We start from the raw sequence: 19,122 nt of genomic DNA on the forward strand, positions 1-19,122 counted from the left end.
CTCCAGAAGATGCAGGGTTTATGCGAATAATCTCTTCTAGCAAATTATAGTTTTGAACTGCGATATTCAGTCGATGTTCGGATGTTGGTGTCGAATACCACGTCCCGTCTTTAATTCGTATAAAATTATGTAAAACACAAACACATTTTATTATATTTATAATATTAGAGATTTTTGTACAACTTATGGGGGTTAGCAACACTTGAAATTTTTGAGTTACCATGCCAAAACTACATTCTATGGTTTTTCGTTCCCTGCTCAACGTATACGTTTCTTAATATCCAGTGTTTGTATAGGAAATGGTCTCATTAAATATCGTTTTAAGGGAAACGCGTTATCTCCTACGAAGAAATATGGTACTTTTTCCTGGCTCTCATCATGTGGCAAACAAGCACTAGCGGGTAGATTTAGACCATTTCTTTCCAACCACTGACCTAAATTTGATGCACGAAAAATTCCTCCATCATTATTTCTGCCTGCATAGCCGGTTTCTATCATTGTGAATAAGCCATCTGCATCACAAACCGCAAGTAACAATTGAATGGTAGTGTTTGTAGTTGTAATTTGTTGATCTAGAGTTCGGAATTTTTTGTAATCTAACGTGCTTGCCATCAATTGCTCCTAAACAGTTAGGTAAGTTCCATAATTCGTAAAAGCGATTTGCTATTTCCTTCCACTTTTCGTTAGAGGGAATGTTCATATAAACATTGTGAAGAGTGTTCCAAATAGCTAATGTTATTTCATTTACTATATACGATACTGTCGTAACTTCTCTTGCAAAATATAAGGCCAGAGCAGAATAAGTGCATCCCGTGGCAAGATACCTAGAATTAATAAGAAATAATCAAACATATAACTTTTGTATTTCTACAAATTGATTGGTTTTTATTTTATTTCAGTTCAAGAGTGTAAGGAAAAATGGTGCGACATCAGATCTTCATTTCTTCGAAGTATGAAGACCCCTCCAAGTGGTTCTAAACCAAAAAAACCGTATTACCTCAAGGATTATTTGCAATTTATACTGCCTTATGTAAAAGCAGTAAATACTTCCGAAAATAATGGCAATGTCCCAGAACCTATTCCTGATGAAGACCGTAGTTGTGAAAATCTAGCAACAGAAGACTGACCTTCAACTGAAAATTTTAATGAAAATTCTAGGAATGACGACTTTAATTTAACAGAAGAAACAAATCGACCTGCATCATTAGCAAAACAGAAAACTATTGTATTGTTATACAACATTTATCAGCGACGCCAGCATCTCCCTTAATGAGTAATGTCGGTAATGATGAATTCAATAAATCTAATTGAATGGGAAGAAAAACTTTATTTCTACTTGTATTCTATTGAAACGAAACACTGAGGTGACGAGTCTCACAAGAAGTATCAGCCTCTTTAGTCTTTATGCAATTCACCTGCAAATTTGGACGGGTCAGTTCAACACCAATATTCTAGACGTCCTGGATAACAATAACAATAACATAAATAAAATATCGGAATAAAAATGCTATAACACAAACTATGAAATAAATGTATTTCATAGTTTTACAAATGTGTAATAGAATTATTTAATACTCTTAAAGGGCCGCAGTACAGATATTATTATATAATATAGGATTATCAATATATCGAAAAATATTATCCGTATATATTCTCATCAAGGTGCCATTAAATTGTGCTTTTTATTAGTTATATCGGTAAGATAGTTCAGATTCTTTGGATAAAACTCAGTTTTCTGTAGATTTAGAGTATTGTTATGTTTTCTAAATTTGTGCTTACAATCCTTTAAATTTTTCTTGTATCTTGTTTCGTTTTATTTGGACTATATGTATGTAATATGTCTTATATAGAGTACTGGGGCTTTTCTTCAATATTAAAAAAAAGATTATTATATGTTTTTCAGATTGAATGATGTATTGAGGATGATACTCAGCTTCAGAAGCATCCAGATTCGATTACAAAATGGTTTATTATCAAGCTTTAAAATTCCCTATTATCATCTTCTCTACAGGAAATGATACCATTAAATCTATATAATGTTCACAACTTTTAATAGATTATTTCTTTTGGGACTTTCATCTGAAATGAAACATTTGGAAGAGTTATCAAAAGTTCTTTTGCTTCTGATAACTCTTGGCAAGTCTCCAGAAATCCATCAAGATTCTTAAGTGAACTTATAAACCTGTCAGTAGTTCCATTTGACAGAATCCGTTCATTAATCAGTCGTTTCTCGAGAGCGAACAGTGTGTTTCCTAAATTACCTTTGTAGATCTTATCCATGCCCACGCTTCAGTAATAATTTCCTTTGAGAAGTTTAAATATTCTGTAAGAAAATTCTTCATTTAATTCAAAGAAGGATAAGACAAGCTCAAGCTCTTAAGACTTAGTCCAAAACGTAAAAACAGGAAGACTTCACTGGCCTCTGATAACTCTGGGTCAGGCTCCAGAAATTTATCAGAATCCTTATGTGAACTGCTGGTTCATGTTCATGAGCTTCAGGTCACCTACCCAGAATCTATTTACCCTTTGCATACTCAATCAACTCCATTTGACACCCTGGGAACTTTCAGTGAAATTCCAGTGATCCATCCATGAGTCTTTAGGTAAGATGTTTCATTAAATTTTTTTTTTAAATTTTTTAGATCAAAAAGTGTCTTTCATTACTTCAAAGGTCTGTACCAAATTTGATAAAAAGATTTGAAGCAATAAAAAAGTTATGATCAAAAAACGTTTTTTTTTTGTAAATTTTAATAACCTGTATTTCGAACACGAAGAGTTTTTCGATTAAAGAAAATTAAGGCTTATTCTGAATAGAGAATACGCTGTTGAAGTTTGGACACTGCACAGATAGTAGGTTCCTTCCAAGCGACCAGAACCGGTCATCGCATTGTCACGCGTTTGCGCAAAACTTATAATGCCTTCCAAGAGACTTATGACAGTTTACTGAATGATCATAGAGTAATTAAAAGTATAATATATTAATATTCATTTTTCTATGTGAATGATCCTGAAGGCGATGCAGGCGAAGCGAGCATGCGGAGCAGGCTACGCCCCCTAAGTATGCGGAACTCTTGGCTGATGAGAAACAATCGGACGGAGGTGTGAACGTAACTGGTCTTTTACGGTGTTTTTAGGACTTGTTTTTGGTTATTTGGCGTGTGGATTGGGTTTTATGTGGGATTTATATTTGGATTGGTTAGTGAGGATGGTAAGGAAGGAAGGATGGTTAATAAGATGGGGGTTTGGAACACACTAAGAAGACAATAAATGCACACTGTTAGGACTTATACCTCGACTCCTAGAAGAAGCTTGATCGCCGGGTTTGAGTTTAGCTTTTCTAATTTTGCTATCAGGTTGTCATTTTTTTTTCTAACGTCCCATCAGGCAAACTTAGCAGATTCAAGAGGTTTGTGTTTTTTATAGAAAACTCGGACTGTGTGGTGTTGAAGTGCCAGCCGTTCGCTCCGCCCTCCTGGTGTTAGAGTCCATGTCGGTCGTTTTTTTCAACGTCTCAGCGAAGCTTTTTAAGAAGAACCCCATCATTCAGAGCTCCTCCTCTTCTAACCTAAACTTCTTTCAGTTTAAAGTTTTGGTCAAGTCCTCTCAGTATAACATTTAGTCTTTCTTCAAGGAAGAAGGAATGGAATGAAATCCCTCTTCCTTGAGGAGTCTTGTGAGTTCTCGATGGTCTTTGGATGTTTTGTGGAAAAGCGCTAATCCCAATCTATCCTTCTGAACCTTAGAAATGTTTGAATTTGGTAGCCCAGTTTGACGTGTCTCTTAACATTACCTTTGGGACTTTATTTATATTCGAATAAATAATATCGAGAGGTTATTTAGGGGCGTGTATAATGGTTTTTTTTTTTGAGATTTTGGATCGGATTTTCAATTAGATTTGGGTTAGGATTTGAGACTGACGGTGCTAAGGGAACTGGCTCTCTGTTTGTTGTTTTTATTTTTTTGTGCTTCCGTCCTGTGAAGACGGAGACAGGCTCGCATCGTCCGTGGTTATTTTCCTCTTTTGTTCTTTAGGATTACTAGCCAGACCCTCCAGCACCGATGCTCTTCGAGTTTGGCATTTTTGTTGATTAGGGCGTTGTTTTGGTTCAACACCTCCTCGAGTTTTTCGAGTTTTCTACTCAAGTCAGAGATCTGCGTCTTAACGGAATGGTTTTCTGAGGTCATCGAGTTTATCTTGTACTCTAGTAATTGAACATTCTCGGTGAGCTGCGAGTTTTTGAGCTTGATCTCGTAGATCTCATTGTCCCTTCTCTCAATTCACAGATCTATTTCCTGTATTTCTTCCTCGAATTTGCTTTTACATTCCTCACTCACCCGCACTCTGATGTGGCGCTTTGCCAGCTCCCAGATCGGGGTTTGGAGGAGTTTTTAGTTGTTTGGAAAGTCTAGGATCGATGCCGGATTGTGATGAGGGTTTTGTGAATTTTTAGGAGTCATCCGAAGTCTTACCCTGCTCTCTCTCTTGTCTGCTTTTGGATCTTTTGCTGTCTTCGCTTTTCGTTGACCTAGTTAGGTATCCGTCGGATAGGTCCATTTTCCTCTTCTTGCTTCTTGCGGCGTTGGTTAAGCTCTCCACTGATAATGGGAGGCAAGTCGTCGTTTTTCTCTGCCGTTTGTTTTTTGGAAACCGTACAAACTTCGCGCATGTGTATTAAACTGATCGAGGCGATTTCAGGATGATTCAATGAATGGTGCATATCTGGTCGCTTGGAACAAACCACTGATTAACGGCTTTGGGGACGTTCCCACTTTACTATGCCTTTTTTCATTTCAAAGTACTTTAATCCGCTTTTGGCCTAAAGAGCAATTTTCTATTTTGATGCAATCTACGTATAATGTGTTTTGAAACAAAACTGATTGACGGAAAATTTCTTTTAAATAAAATACGTTAACGAAAACAACTCCTGTAAGTTGGTTTAAAAGTGACTGAATAATGTGGAATAAAAAAAGTAACCTTACGGTCGCCAATTCTAAAAATTTCTCATGTAAAAGCGATTTTACAGCAACGCTGCCACTAATCGCAATATTTTCAAACAAATTTAAATAAATCCTAGATAAGATATATCTAGTATAATTTTTGGCGAAACTATAAACGAGGGCTTTCTGCGGTGGTTCTAAAGGCTTGCAACGCGTTTTAAGTTGCGTATACGAAACGATAGATGTTGTTTGTTATATTTGTATTTGTTTTTATATATTGTTATTTTTTTCGATTACTGCGACTAGTTGTGGCGATTATGTTGCCGCCTCAAAGTCGCTAATTTGGCTGTATCCTTTAGCTTTAATGCGATTTTATCTAAGTCGGCAACACCGTAAAAACGAGAAATGCCGTTTTTGAGTGATGGAAAATGTATACCTTGTTGCTAGCTAGAAGGTCAACTGGGTTTAACGTTTGTGTTGTAGATGGCGCTAAACTCGATTTAAAAACCTTACCTTTGGCAGATTTGCTTTGACTTGATACTTTTTTTGGGAAATTATTTAGAAAAACCCGTTAGAAAATGAAACGATAATCAGTTTTACTATTATTTGTGATAAAAAGATAACTTAAATATGTGATGAAAAGTTAGGATAGGTGTAAGTCGGACTAGTAAGTTAGTTTTAGTTATTTTGCCGCCTTCTGGGCCAATGTTTTGATTAGACCAAATGCTACAAAAATAAAATAACCAAAAAAGTGTATTGATGATAAGCCTACCAGGAAATGTCTGAAACGAGGGAGTTGCAGGTGAGAACTAATATTCATTCCTACACTAAAAATATTAGGTATAATTAGCTTAAGCATTTCTTAAATCATAGTTTTTGTATACTTGACAACCACCTTTACAACTATTAAAACAATACTCTTAAAATCATGGTATTCCTGGCTGCCTAACAGACAGATTAATTGGGTGGTTAATTAAAACAATGTTCATTTATGTTCCACTTCTTAACTAGCAACCCAAAGTTAACTCCTGTCCACTTTTCCATAGTTCTGATTTACTCATATTTGCTAGTTTTAAAAACTCAAAAAGAAACTGCTGCCCGATCAAGGATTTGTTGTGCTTTTGTATGAAAATAGTTAATAGATGTAATTCTTCACTATCAAATGTTAACTAATTTTTAAACATATTTTTTACTGCAGGCCAATTTGCATAATTAGTATTAATAGTAAGGTCGATAACCTCTTGTCCTGATTTTAATACAATATTCAAAATATTTGGGAAATTTTTTCAATTAAGAAACAAGCAGGCAATTAAATTTAATAAAAATAAATAAACATATAAATTTAAATTCATAGCTTTAGACAAGTCAATATATCACAGCTGTTTACACAGACATTTTCTTATGAGACCCTTAAGCTAACTGTCCCTTAAAGCACCTTATTAGCATATTTGATGTATCTCCTTTTAGTGGATGCTTATGTACCCCTTACAGCATTTTTAGTTGCCAAATTTGGTCACTCAAAGCTTCCTTAATGGTGTTTTAAGATTTTGTTAACTATTTTGGGCATTTTAAAATCAGTAAAAAGTTAAAATTGAAAAAAAATACTGACATTGTTTGTACATATCTTATACCAGACATATAAGACATAAATGAAGAATAATTAAATTATTTAATTGAAACCCAGGAAATTGAAATGTAGCAACAAGAGGGTAGGGTAATAAACATATTTCAAAATTAAATTATTGAGTATTTTCTTCTGAAGCCACTTATTATATATTTTAGTATGATTTTTATAAAGGATTTTATGAGTAATAAATTACAATTTTATTTGAGTACCTGAAAGTTTTTAAATAGATATCAGAATTTTCTCCTCACTTCGCATGTTTATTGAGAACTGAAGATCAAAAACCACATTCATCAAATGATAATTTGGTGGGGGGAATGCAGCTTACTAATAAAAAATAATAGGTTCCATTGATTTGAAGTAAAATGATCTTACCTTCTTAATAGTTAAAAACTAAAAAATATTTAGTTATAATTATGAAAATAGTACTTCCCAAGTACAAAATAGATGTTTTTTAATTATAAATTATTAGAATATTGTTATAGTCTTTTTAGTTTACTGATTTTACTGAACTACAAATACACTTCAAAATGGGAAAAAAAATCTTACAAAAAACTCTTAAAATAAATAAAAATTTACTCAAAATAAAGGCTTCATTCTTTTCACAGTTTGCACTTGCATTTATCTATTTGTTTTCAATTACATTTTTATGTTTTAATGCAAAGAAAAATAGTAGATTATGTTCTTTTAACTAAACAAAAGTTATAAATTATAAACTTTTTAATTATTAATAATGAAATTGATATGACATGATATAAATAATAAGTATAACTAAAGAACACCAAGATCATTAATTAAATGCATGGTTGTCATTTTGTACCCAAAATAATGGGCTATGGTACAATGGTGTCTGTGCAAATGATTTTAAATTAAGAGTCCCTTAAATTTTAAGGATGTTTGTTAATAAGAGAATATAAGAGAAAAACATTTAACATAAAAGAAAGTTGGTGCAAATGGCTGTTAGTCACATTAATGATTAAAATAAAAAATATAACTTTTTAGAATTTTACAGTACATGTTACAAACAGATCCATCAGATTTAATCAAAATTAAACCTAAAGTTCTCTGCAAAGAAATAAAAAGCCTGAGCAGGAAAAAATGCTTTCAAGTGCTTCCTAAAAACACTTGTTTCCACAGTGTGAATAGTAGGCAGAAAAATATTAAAAGATGGCTAGCCCAGATAACCAGTGCCATCCCAAGGCCTTGAAAGTGTGTGGAAATACTGGACTGCTGTTAGTTCCATTATAAATATCTCAGAAGCTTCAAAGCAAACACCCAAGTGTACTCCTGGTAGAATATTTAGTACTGCTGATTTTATTAAGTTTCAGAGATTCCGTGACAGAATAAAATGGCAGAATTTAAGTCTTACTACAGATCCCATTGTTACCACACTACATGATCTTAAGATCATTAAGGACTGGTTCACATCTAACCATCTTTTTCTGAACCTGAGTAAAACTCACATCATTGGGTTTAAATGTGACATAAATGGTCTTCTCTTAATTGACCAGGAATTACGCTTTAAAAATCATATATTATCATTAGGAAGAAAGCTCTCATCAGGATGTTTTGCTGTACAAGGGGTAAGGAAAGAATTGGGTCAACAACTAGCCCGGACAGTTTGCTTCTCATTAATTGAGTGTCACCTTAGGTATGCTATACCATTCTGGGATGTTGCTAATCAGGGCTTACTAAACTTAGTTTTTGTTCTTCAAAAAAAAGCAGTCTGCTTTAGTGTATATAATATAACATAAAGAGAATCATGTAGACCACACTTTGTGACTCAAAGAATTTTAACTCTTACATCCCTTTTCATACTGGAGACATGTTCCCTTATCTTTAAAAACCATGATCAACTCTGAGGGCCTATTCCTCAACATGAAACACATCAAATTCACTTTCTTCCTTTACCAACTCCCAAACCTTCTCTGATAAAAAAGTCTCCGATTTAAGATGGTCGAACAACTTTTTTTCTTAAAAATTTTCACTGTCAATTAAAAAAACTTCTTTTAAATAGAGCTTATTACAGTGTGGATGAATTCTATCAGGGTGAACTCTAATATTTAAACATTGATTGCTTGTCAGGGCATCATCATAATTATACTAAAAAACCAATTAGACTGCAGTATAGAATATGAATATTTGGGTCTTTTATACTCTTCCTCCAAATATGGTAATTACACAACACAAAAATCCATATTTAAACTCATTAATACTGAGATTACATATTAAAATCCTACTATTTTTAATTTACTAATCATTTATTTTCTCCCAAGCATTCTTTTCAAAGCTCTTTTCAGAAAAAAATAACACAAAGTTGAAAAATATGTGTTTTGTAAAATTAGCTAATGTTAATTGTTATCTTAGTAAAAAAAAACATCTCAATTTTATATTTTTATCTTTTTATACTTTATGCATCATTTTCATGGCCCAGTGTTGCTATTTGTAATTAATAAGGTAATATATTGGTTTGATTTTGAAAATACATAAAAAGCAGGCAAACCTATATGGCAATAGCTGTTGAATGAAACCATGATAGCCCAGCATATAATTATTTTACATATATATAATATATTAGATTAATATGTATCAACAATAAAAAATTTGTTGTTTTGTCTAGTTTAAATAGCATATTAAGAACTCATATACTATTTGAAGATGATCAGTGTAAACTGGGAGAAAATATGCAATTAAATATTTTCATTCAAGAAAAATAAAACTATCCTTTATATACCAAATATTAGGAATCATCTAGGTCCTAACACTTTATCTCAGTGCGAAATGTCAATGTGAATAAATCTTTTTCTTTCTTAACACATGTTTTAATTATTTATAACTGTTGAAAATAATAAACCTTTTGAACTATATCAATAATTTTAGAAGAATGTATACATGTTTATGTGTCGCCTATACATGCAATAAGTGAAAATAAAATATACTTAGTCAAGTTCAAAATATGCTATATTATCATAAATACATTGTATTTGTTGATAATGTTTCTTATAACATAAAATAGAAAAATAAATAATAACACTTACTTTAAAAAAGTACATAATAGTGGGTTCAACATACTAGTATAAACAATAATAACACAAAATTTAATTTAAAATTTAAGATGAAACAAGTTAAAATTTTTGCAGCTTCCAATCTTAGTTCATTTGAAACCACTCTATAATTATAACAGCAGTTATAATTATAACAGCATAACATCCTCTAGCCAGTTTTTGCCTCAATGCTGATATATGGTCATAAAACTTCAGTTTATTATCAATTACAATTCCAAGAAATCTGTTAAAATTATTCACTTCCAATTCATTGTTGTGAATCATTAACTGGTCTGAACATACAAACTTAGCATTTTAGTCTTATCTATATTTAAAGACAACAGATTAGCATCACACCACTGCTTAACCATTAATAGGTTTTATTTTATTGAAAAAAATTATTGAATAATGTTAAAAAAAATTTTCACTACTTAGCATCAAGTTTAGACTAGTTACTATGATTTAATATTTTTGTCATATGTAAAAAAGTAGAAATAGTATTTGTTTTTTTGTCGGTATTTTTCTTTGTGGGTATAGACCACCATCAACTAATGCACAATTATTTTTTGTGCTTGTGACTTGAGCAAATTTTTTTCTGATAAAACCAACAGACATATTGAGCTTCTGAATAGTGATATGAATATTAACATATTAAATAAGGAAGATGAAGAGGTTAGTCAATAACTATCCCTTTTAAATTTTTACAGGTTTTATAATTCCTTAAAGGGGCCTACACCTGTTACATCTACAAGCAGCTCATGTCTTGATCACATTTTTGTAAAAAATAGTTTTAAAACAAATTTAACTAAGCAAACCTCGTTTATACTGCAAAATGACATAAGTGATCACCATCTTATAATGATCGATTTTTCATCAAAAGTTATAAAAAGAAAAAAAGCAAGTATCCAGGATTATCTCAACATTAGACCCTGGAAAGTTTGAAGATCTACTTTGAAGGGGAAAGCTGGGGAGAGGTTTTGGAAACAAATAACGCTGAGGCGGCAACACAAAATTTTACGAATAAAATTGCATTATTTGTGAAAAAAGCGACTAATCAAAAAACAGTTTACTACACCGAGCAGAAAAAACTTAAACCATGGATTACCACAGGCCTTATCTTAGCACTGAGGAAACGTGATAAAATGAAAAAAATACTTTTAAAGAATAACAATTTGGAAAATAAGAGTGTTTATATAAATTATAGAAACAATCTAAATAAAATAATTAATAAACAAAAGTTAACTATTACAAAGCCTAAATAAATTCTCATCAACATGATTTCAAAAATATATACCTGATCATTTCAAGTGCTGTTAATGAAACTCTATACTTTAGTTAGAAACTATCTCTGAGCAATAGTTTCTAACTAAAGGATAGATCACCGAACTCAATGTTTTTAACACCTGTTTTTGGAAATGAAATTATTGAACATATAAATTCACTCAAAAACAACTGTTCGCCTATAGTGGAATACAAACTGAAATCACAAAAAAAATTCACCTGTATATGATTAATCCATTAATACATATACGCTCGGAAACTAGTCCCCAAGATGCTGAAGCAAGGAGCAAACTATACAAAGCTAATGAAAATCCCTCCAGCGAGTTTGACAGGTCACGCGCATCACTCATTGCTCCTCAAAGACACAATTTATATACCGAAGACAATCAACACAGCTGAAGATATAATAAAATTGTTTAGTGAGGCAATAGGGACCGGACCGTCTTACTGTTTTCCGAAGACGATGTCCCAAATAAAAGCGACGTAACAAATTTGAAACGGGCAGCCCTAAAAATCAATTTCTTAGTTACCAGTTTAGCCTATAAAGTAGGATCGTTGGAGAAAGAAAATCAAATGATGCTGCAACAAATAGGCAATATAAACGATAATCAAAAAAAGTTTGAAGAATTATGTGAGGAACATATACCAACTCCTAAACCCACAAATATTAAGCCACAGTCGACAAAAAAATACAGTACGATATTGAAAATAAATCAGTCAATCGAGCAAGAGGGAGAAAAATCTGAGAAAAAATGGGTAACTCCTCCTAAAATAAATAAATATGAGACGCTGATAAAATCCAAAGAATCAGATAATTCTAGGGAAGTAATGCAGGAAGTAAAAAAGAACCTTTCTGAAACCCTTGACGGGAAAGAAAAATTTAAAAATGTAAGGCATTTGAGGAATGGAGGAATAATTATTGAGTGCCAAGATGTAACTCAACAAAATGCTCTACAAGATGCACTCAAGAACTCCAAGAATCTGCAAACCAAAAAATTGGAAAACACAGATCCTATGTTTTTGATAACTGGCATTGAAAAAGGATATGACCCAGAATACTTTGTTGCAGAATGTTGCAGAACTAATAGAAGAAAATCCCGACATAAAAGTTATTTTTGGAAACGATGTGAACAACAAAATAAAAGTCATCACTAAGAAAGAATGCAGAAATAAGAATAGAGAAAATTGGGTGCTACAAACTAAAGCTGATATCTTTAAATGGTCTATAAAAAATGACAACCTAAGTTTTGATTTAACTAAAGCTTTATCATTTGATCATGTTGCTAAGTATTGTAGAGGTAAGCCATGCTGCTCAAAATGTGGAGAAAAACATGAAAGTCACCAATGCCCAGATAATACTACATTAAACTGCCCTAACTGTAAAAGGTTGAATTTACATGACAGAATCCACTCGGCAGGAGACCGAAATTGTCCAGCTTTTTTGCAAAAATTAAACAAAATGCGACAACAAGTAAACTATTCAAGTGACAATCAACATTTTTTGCATCAAAAATAGGCTCAACTACAACTATCCCAGGTAAAACAATAAATATTAAAGGATCAGCCAAAATGTTCAATCAATTGGAAATTCTCCGGATAGATTAAACCAGCTAATTGAAGAAAACCCCGATTGCAAATTCATCTGCATAACAGAACATTGGAAGAGAAGGGATCAGCTTCAAATTTTCCAGATTAAAAACTTTCATTTAGCTTCTTCCTTGTGCCAAGAGAAGGGATATGGTAGAGTAGCAGTGTATGTGGAAAAAACATGTACTTTCAAGGTTCTAAAAACTATAAACAGGTTGGCAATGGAAGAGCAGTTTGAATGTACGTGCGTCGAGTGTATTCTGGCGGGTGAAAAATTTTAAGTGTGTTCAGTATATAGACCTCCAAAAGGAGATCTAAATATATTTAAAAAAAAATAGAAGAGTTAGTTTTGTGTTTGACAGCCAGTCAAAAGAAGGCATTTATAGCAGGTGACTTTAATATTGAACTTTTAAAACCTAATAGAGATAAACAAGAACTCTTCTCAATCATGCACTCATTTAATTTCTATCCAACAATTACAGAAAAAACTAGGTTAAATAGTTGCATTGATAATATATTTACCAATATTGATATTGCTTGTGTTCTAGGCAAGACTTTGCAAACTCATATTTCAGATCATAAAGGGCAAAAAATAATTTTCTTAACCAAAAACCAGTATACATTTTTTCTGAAGCAAACAAAACTTTTTTTATTCAACAGCTAAAAGAAGAAAACTGGCGTTTTTGGTAAGGAAGATTGTGATGTAAATAGCCAATGGAGAGCTTTTATGAATATATTTGTACCAATTTTTAATCAAAGTTTTCCAAAGAAATTAATATGTAAGAAAAATAAAAAAGAAGATCTCTATAAATATAATGAGGAAGTTAGGGAAGTGAAGGCTAGATTAGATACCCATTTTATATTAAAACAACGTTTTCCTATGTCTGCAGATAGATACAAAATTGTAAAAAAAGAGTATGATGATGTGTTGATAAAATGTAAATATACAAAATATGAAAATAAGATAAAGACATCAGATAATAAAAATAAATGTATGTGAACTACATACAAAGAAGTTTCTGGGAAAGTCATAAATCAAGAACAGTCTATCACTGGGCAAGCTGATCAAGCTGCCAATGATTACAACAATTTTTTGCTTAAAATAGTACCTAATCTCTTAAAAGATTTAAAACAAACAACATGGCAAACGAATATAGCAGCCAACCCTAGAAGCTTCTTGTTAAAGCCCATAAGCCCAAGGGAACTTTTAAGTATTCTTAAAAAAGTAAAAAATAAATTAAGCTGTGGAAATGATGATATACCAGCGAGTATAGTCAAGGTTTGCATTCCAACCATATCTGAAGTTTTTTGCCACATTTTGAACAATTCATTAAAGCAATGAATTTTCCCAGATCAATAAAAAGCGCACTCATTAAGCCAATCTACAAAAAAAAGGGCGATCCTAATGAATTTGACAACTATAGACCGATTAGCCTACTTCCAAGTTTTTCAACGTGTTTGAGTTGACAGTTTGGAATCAGCTTCTCAGTTTTCTAAAAGAGTGCAATATTTTATCTGACAATCAACATGGATATTTTGAGGGTAGATCTACACAAACTGCTATATTTCAGTTCACTTGTGCAGTTTTGAGAAATCTGGAGGAAGGAAAGCTTTCATTGTGAATATTTTTAGACCTTTCTAAGGCATATGATTGTTTAGATAGAAATTTATGAATAAATAAAGGTGAGAAATAATTCCTTAAAATGGTTCACTTCTTATCTCAATAATAGAGTTCAACAAGTAGTGGTAGAAAGCAGCAGATCAGAAATTCAGGCTAATGAAATAGGTATACCACAAGGGAGTATTTTGGGGCCTTTTTTGTTCATTGTCTTTATAAATGACTTGCCTTTTGAAATTATTAATATTAGTCAAACAGTATGCAATACCCTAACAATATTTGCAGATGACACAAATTTATTAGTGGCGTCTTCGAATATCTCTGAGCTATGCCTGAATGGAGATCTACTGTTTAAAAAAACCAAAGATTGGTTTAATAAAAATAAGCTTATATTGAATGAACAAGAAACGCATGTTCTAATTTTTAAAACAAAACAAAACAAGGAAGTAACCCCAAAAGAAGTAAACTTCAACAATATTGAGTTGAAGTGCAGGCATCAACTAAATTTCTGGGTGTACATATTAATGAATTCTTAGACTTTTCAGATCACATTGAATATTTACAAATTAAGCTGAATAGAGTTTGTTTTTGTTTCCGTACAGTTTTAAAATATCTAAATGAATGGGCTAGAAGAGGCTTGTATTTTGCGAACTTTGAGTCTTCAGCTAGGTATGGCATTATTTTCTGGGCGGCCAACTCTAAGATACAAAGTATATTTGTTATTCAAAAAAGGGTAATTAGTATAATGTTTGGGATGCACTACTTGGAATCATGTAGAGGTATTTTTAGATCTAAGAGAATACTAACTGTATATGCATTGTATATATTTGAAGCAGTGATGTTTTTATTTAAAAATAGAGATAAGTTTCCTACTTCTGTTGATCATAGGTTTAATACTTGCACATGTAATATTAACTACCCTATACATAGGCTTTCATTGTTTAAAAAGAGTCCCTACTATATGTGCATAAAGTTATTTAAAAACTTCCGCATGAAATAAAAACTATAGGAAATCAAAACAGATTTAAACAAAAGGTGAAAAACTGACTACTTACTTTAAAACTGTATAGTCAACGATTACTTAGGTATGTAAAGTTATATATAGTTATCTCAGGGAGACGTTTGTATTTCTAAATAAGCTTTTTTTTTGTGACGTCATTTCATTTTATTTAAGTTTTCATGTATAATGTGACTTTGTAATATGAAATAAAGAAATATTATTATTATTAATAATAATAATTTCTTTATTTCATATTAAGTCACACTGTCCCTGAATGTTTTAAAACCTCAGTTTTTACTCCCATCTATAAAGCTGGAGAATGATCAAATATTACAAATTTTCTTCTAGTTAGTGTGATTACAAATTTTGCCAAAATCTTTGAAAAATGCCTAAGAGAACGACTCTCTAAATTCTTGTCTGATAATAACATTTTATCTAAAAACCAATTCGGATTCCGCACAAGTATTAGTACTTCGGACGCTATACTCCTGGTCACAAAAACCATAATGAAACACCTCGAAGGTAAAAAGTGCCTTGCAACATTTCTTGATCTAGCAAAGGCTTTTGACGCGGTACCTCATGAGAACCTTCTTAATGTCCTAAATATTTATGGTGTCAGAGGGGTTGTGTTAGAAGTTTTTAAGAATTATCTGGCGGCCGGAAAACAGATGACTAAAATTAATGATATCTTTAGTGATCCCTCAGAGATGCTGATAGGAATACCACAGGATACCGTTCTTGGGCCATTACTTTTTTTAGTCTATATAAATTCATTAACAGATATCTTACTTGACAATAGTATGGTGGTTTCTTATGCTTACGATACTGTGGCCATTTTTGTGGGTGAAACTTGGAAAGAGGTGCGTGAAAAAACATCTTTAGGTTTAAGATTATTAAAAAATTGGTTAGACTCTTTCAAACTTACATTAAATGTTGACAAAACCAACTACATAGCTTTCTCCCTAACAAATGCCAGTCATTCTAATTTTAATAGCATCCAGGTAAATGGATTTGAGAATGAAATAAGGGATGTACAATTTACTAAATATTCAGGAGTAATCATCCACCAGAACCTTACGTAGAAACAACATGTGTTAAGATTAACTAATAACATTAGAAAATTAATTCGGAAATTTTAAATGATTAGGGAAATTCTAAACGAACAACTTTCGATATGTGTTTACAAAGCTCTTGTAGAGTCTTTACTGAGATATGCTATAATAGTATGGGGAAGTTCTTAAGAAAATGCATTAAAACCTTTAAAGACAATCCAAAATTACATTCTTAAAATCATTTTTAGAAAGGATAAAGTATTTCCAATATACCTACTTTATAGTGAAAAAATACTGGCAATTCGATCTTTATATATGTTAAGTGTTTGTTCTTTTATAGATGAAAACCCTGAAATGTGTACATGTTAGTCATACTTACTGTACCAGGTTTAATGTTGAAGGAAACTTACAGATTCCCAATAGTACTACCAACCTAAACCTTTTGGTCAATACAATTGGACCTAAGGTCATTTCACTACCTAAGTGTAAAAATATACAACATTTTGCCTCTAACAGTAAGGATGATAGGTAACAGAAAAGCTTTTAATAAGAAATGTATCAATTTTATAGCTCATAATTTCGAAAAGTTTTCAACATTATTCTGAATCGTTTTTCTTGATTCAAAGTAATAAAATTTCTTTTTTTTTTATTCAATTATCAAGCTAATTAAGTTTTGTTATGAGTTTGAGCAAATGGTGCTCAACTATATCTTATTTTAATATTTATCCAATTAGTTTTTATTGTTTAACTCTTAGTATTATAGTTATTATGGTACATACAGAAATTAGGTTTTCTAGGTACCTAATATAATTACAATAGTAAACATAAAAATTTTTTGTATAATATAAATATGTATGTAACAATTTAATTTTGGTAATATATGAGTATGAGTATAATAACGTAATATAATAATGGTATAATGAAGCAGTGGCGTGCTAATCCTGATACTTGAGATTTATAGGGTTTTCCTTTTTGTGCCAGTATATGCTGTAAAAAATACCCAATATTACAAGTTTGTGTCCTATTAATTCATATTTTTCAAATAACAGTTATTATTCAAATAAAACTTCAAATAACTGGCTAAATGATGTTTAACAAAGTCTATTGTCGGGAAGCAGAAAAATAAGGATGATATTACCGACATGTATTTCTACTTATTAGTTTTTTCAGGGCAACAAGGCAAGCAAAAAACCGAAGGAAAAAAAATGGAAAACATACGAAATATCCCGTTTAAATCTTCGTATTTATTTTATACGACACATTTTAACTTGGTCATTGATTATGCCTGAATAATATGTTTTTAATTTGCTTAAGGATAACTTTTTTCTTCAGGAAATGCTCTTGAGTTTTCGTGTTTCTGAATTGCAAATGCTTTTGGGTTTTGCGGGCAGAAATAAGTCAGGCCGCAAGTCAGAATTACAAGCGAGAGCGTCTGAGTTACTCACAGTAAGATCTCATCCAATTCATCAGAAAATTCGAGAATTGTTTAAAACTATCCAAACGTAAGTATTTTATAAGTAAGTAGACATTTTATGAGTATTTAAATATGCATAATGTAAGGTATGACAATTTTCTTTTTATAACAAATGTTTTTAATTTCTTGTAGTGCTGTATAATAATGGAATTTGGCAGTGCCTAACAAAGGCGCCACATTTATTGATCCTAAAATATATTATTATATTTTAGTATTTATAAGTATATTATAAGTGGCATTACCATTCTTAAAGGTATAAGAGAAATTGCCATTTATTTTTAAGTAAAATCTCATTTATATTGTAACGATATTGAAAACGCTGAGAATGCCAGCTGATTTGCCGTCATTCCGAAATGACACAAGTGGCACACCGCACGAGGTCTCTCGAGAGGCGTGGAAGGTCAGCGAATATTCCGGAATCATCGTTAGCCAAGTATATAAGGTCGTCAGTCGCGTCGCCGCTGGAAGTCAGTTTACAGTTCAGTGCAGTGAAGTTCTGAATTTTGACGCTATATTTAAATCGGACATAAATAGTATTAAATTAATAAATATCTAGATAGTCATAACCGGGATAAAGAAAGGGAAGAAGTTGCCAAGTATTCTCTCAATGTCAAGTCATACTAGGCACAATTGAACTCTCTAATTTTGAATGATGGACTCCTGAGGCGGTAAATAGTTGACCACGACGGCAAAGAGGAAAAAATGCAAATCGTTGTGCCCGAATGTCGGATTTCGGAGTCGCTAGAGGAAATACATGCCGGTGTATCAGGAGGACATCTTGGAGTAACAAAGACTCTGGAAAACGTAAAGAAGATATTTTACTGGGTGAATAGCAAGGCAGACGTAAGGGATTGGTGCAGGAAATACGTTGTATGTGTGGCAAGTAATGGGCCGCAGAGAAAACAGAAGGCTTTGATGTGTCAGTACAACGTGGGAAGATCCTTTGAAAGGATTGCTATTGACGTTGTCGATCCGTTTCTTGAATCAGAAGCAGGAAATAAGTACATCGTGGTCGTGATGGACTATTTCAGCAAATGGTGCAAACCATGAGGTCTCTACAATCGCCGACACCTTAATAAAAGAATGGATCTGCCGATTTGGTGTCCTTTTGAGCTACATTCAGACCAATCTCGCTTGTTTCTGAGAGAATTAGTGCATTACAATTAGTGGAACGTTACATTATAGTGGAACGAATGAATAGGTTCATTAATCAATATCTGGCCAAAGAGAGTGGGATAGGGATATTTCTTCATTTGTTTCTGCTGACTTATCCATCGGCCATCCATGAAAGCAGGGGTGAGTCTTCGGCTTGAATAGTAATGGAAAGAGAACTCCATGCGATCTGAAATTGGGTTGCCCGCCAGGAACCGATGTTGCCGGGGAGGACTAAGTCAGTGGGCTGCGTGTAAGAATGGATGCCATTCATAATCAAATGCACCCTTCCATTCAAGATGAATGAGAATGAAGATCGGATGAAGGACATATACATGATGTTAATGCCAAG

General features: G+C 32.3%; 1 protein-coding gene across 2 annotated transcripts in view; it reads left to right on the top strand.

Annotated features, from left to right (window-relative positions):
- Positions 1-5,445: 5,445 nt before the first annotated feature.
- The window catches only part of LOC126734788 (E3 SUMO-protein ligase PIAS2), a 63,082-nt gene continuing 49,405 nt past the window's right edge, over positions 5,446-19,122 (top strand). The window contains exons 1-2 of one of the 2 annotated variants that reach the window (XM_050438517.1): positions 5,446-5,740; positions 17,477-17,646. In XM_050438517.1, the coding sequence (XP_050294474.1) occupies positions 5,717-5,740; positions 17,477-17,646 (194 nt within the window). In that variant the 5' untranslated portion in view covers positions 5,446-5,716. The remainder of the gene's footprint in view (positions 5,741-17,476; positions 17,647-19,122) is intronic. The other variant, XM_050438518.1, reaches the window with a different exon arrangement.

The sequence above is a fragment of the Anthonomus grandis genome, chromosome 4 (assembly GCF_022605725.1).
Source record: "Anthonomus grandis grandis chromosome 4, icAntGran1.3, whole genome shotgun sequence".
NCBI classification, from domain to species: domain Eukaryota; kingdom Metazoa; phylum Arthropoda; class Insecta; order Coleoptera; family Curculionidae; genus Anthonomus; species Anthonomus grandis.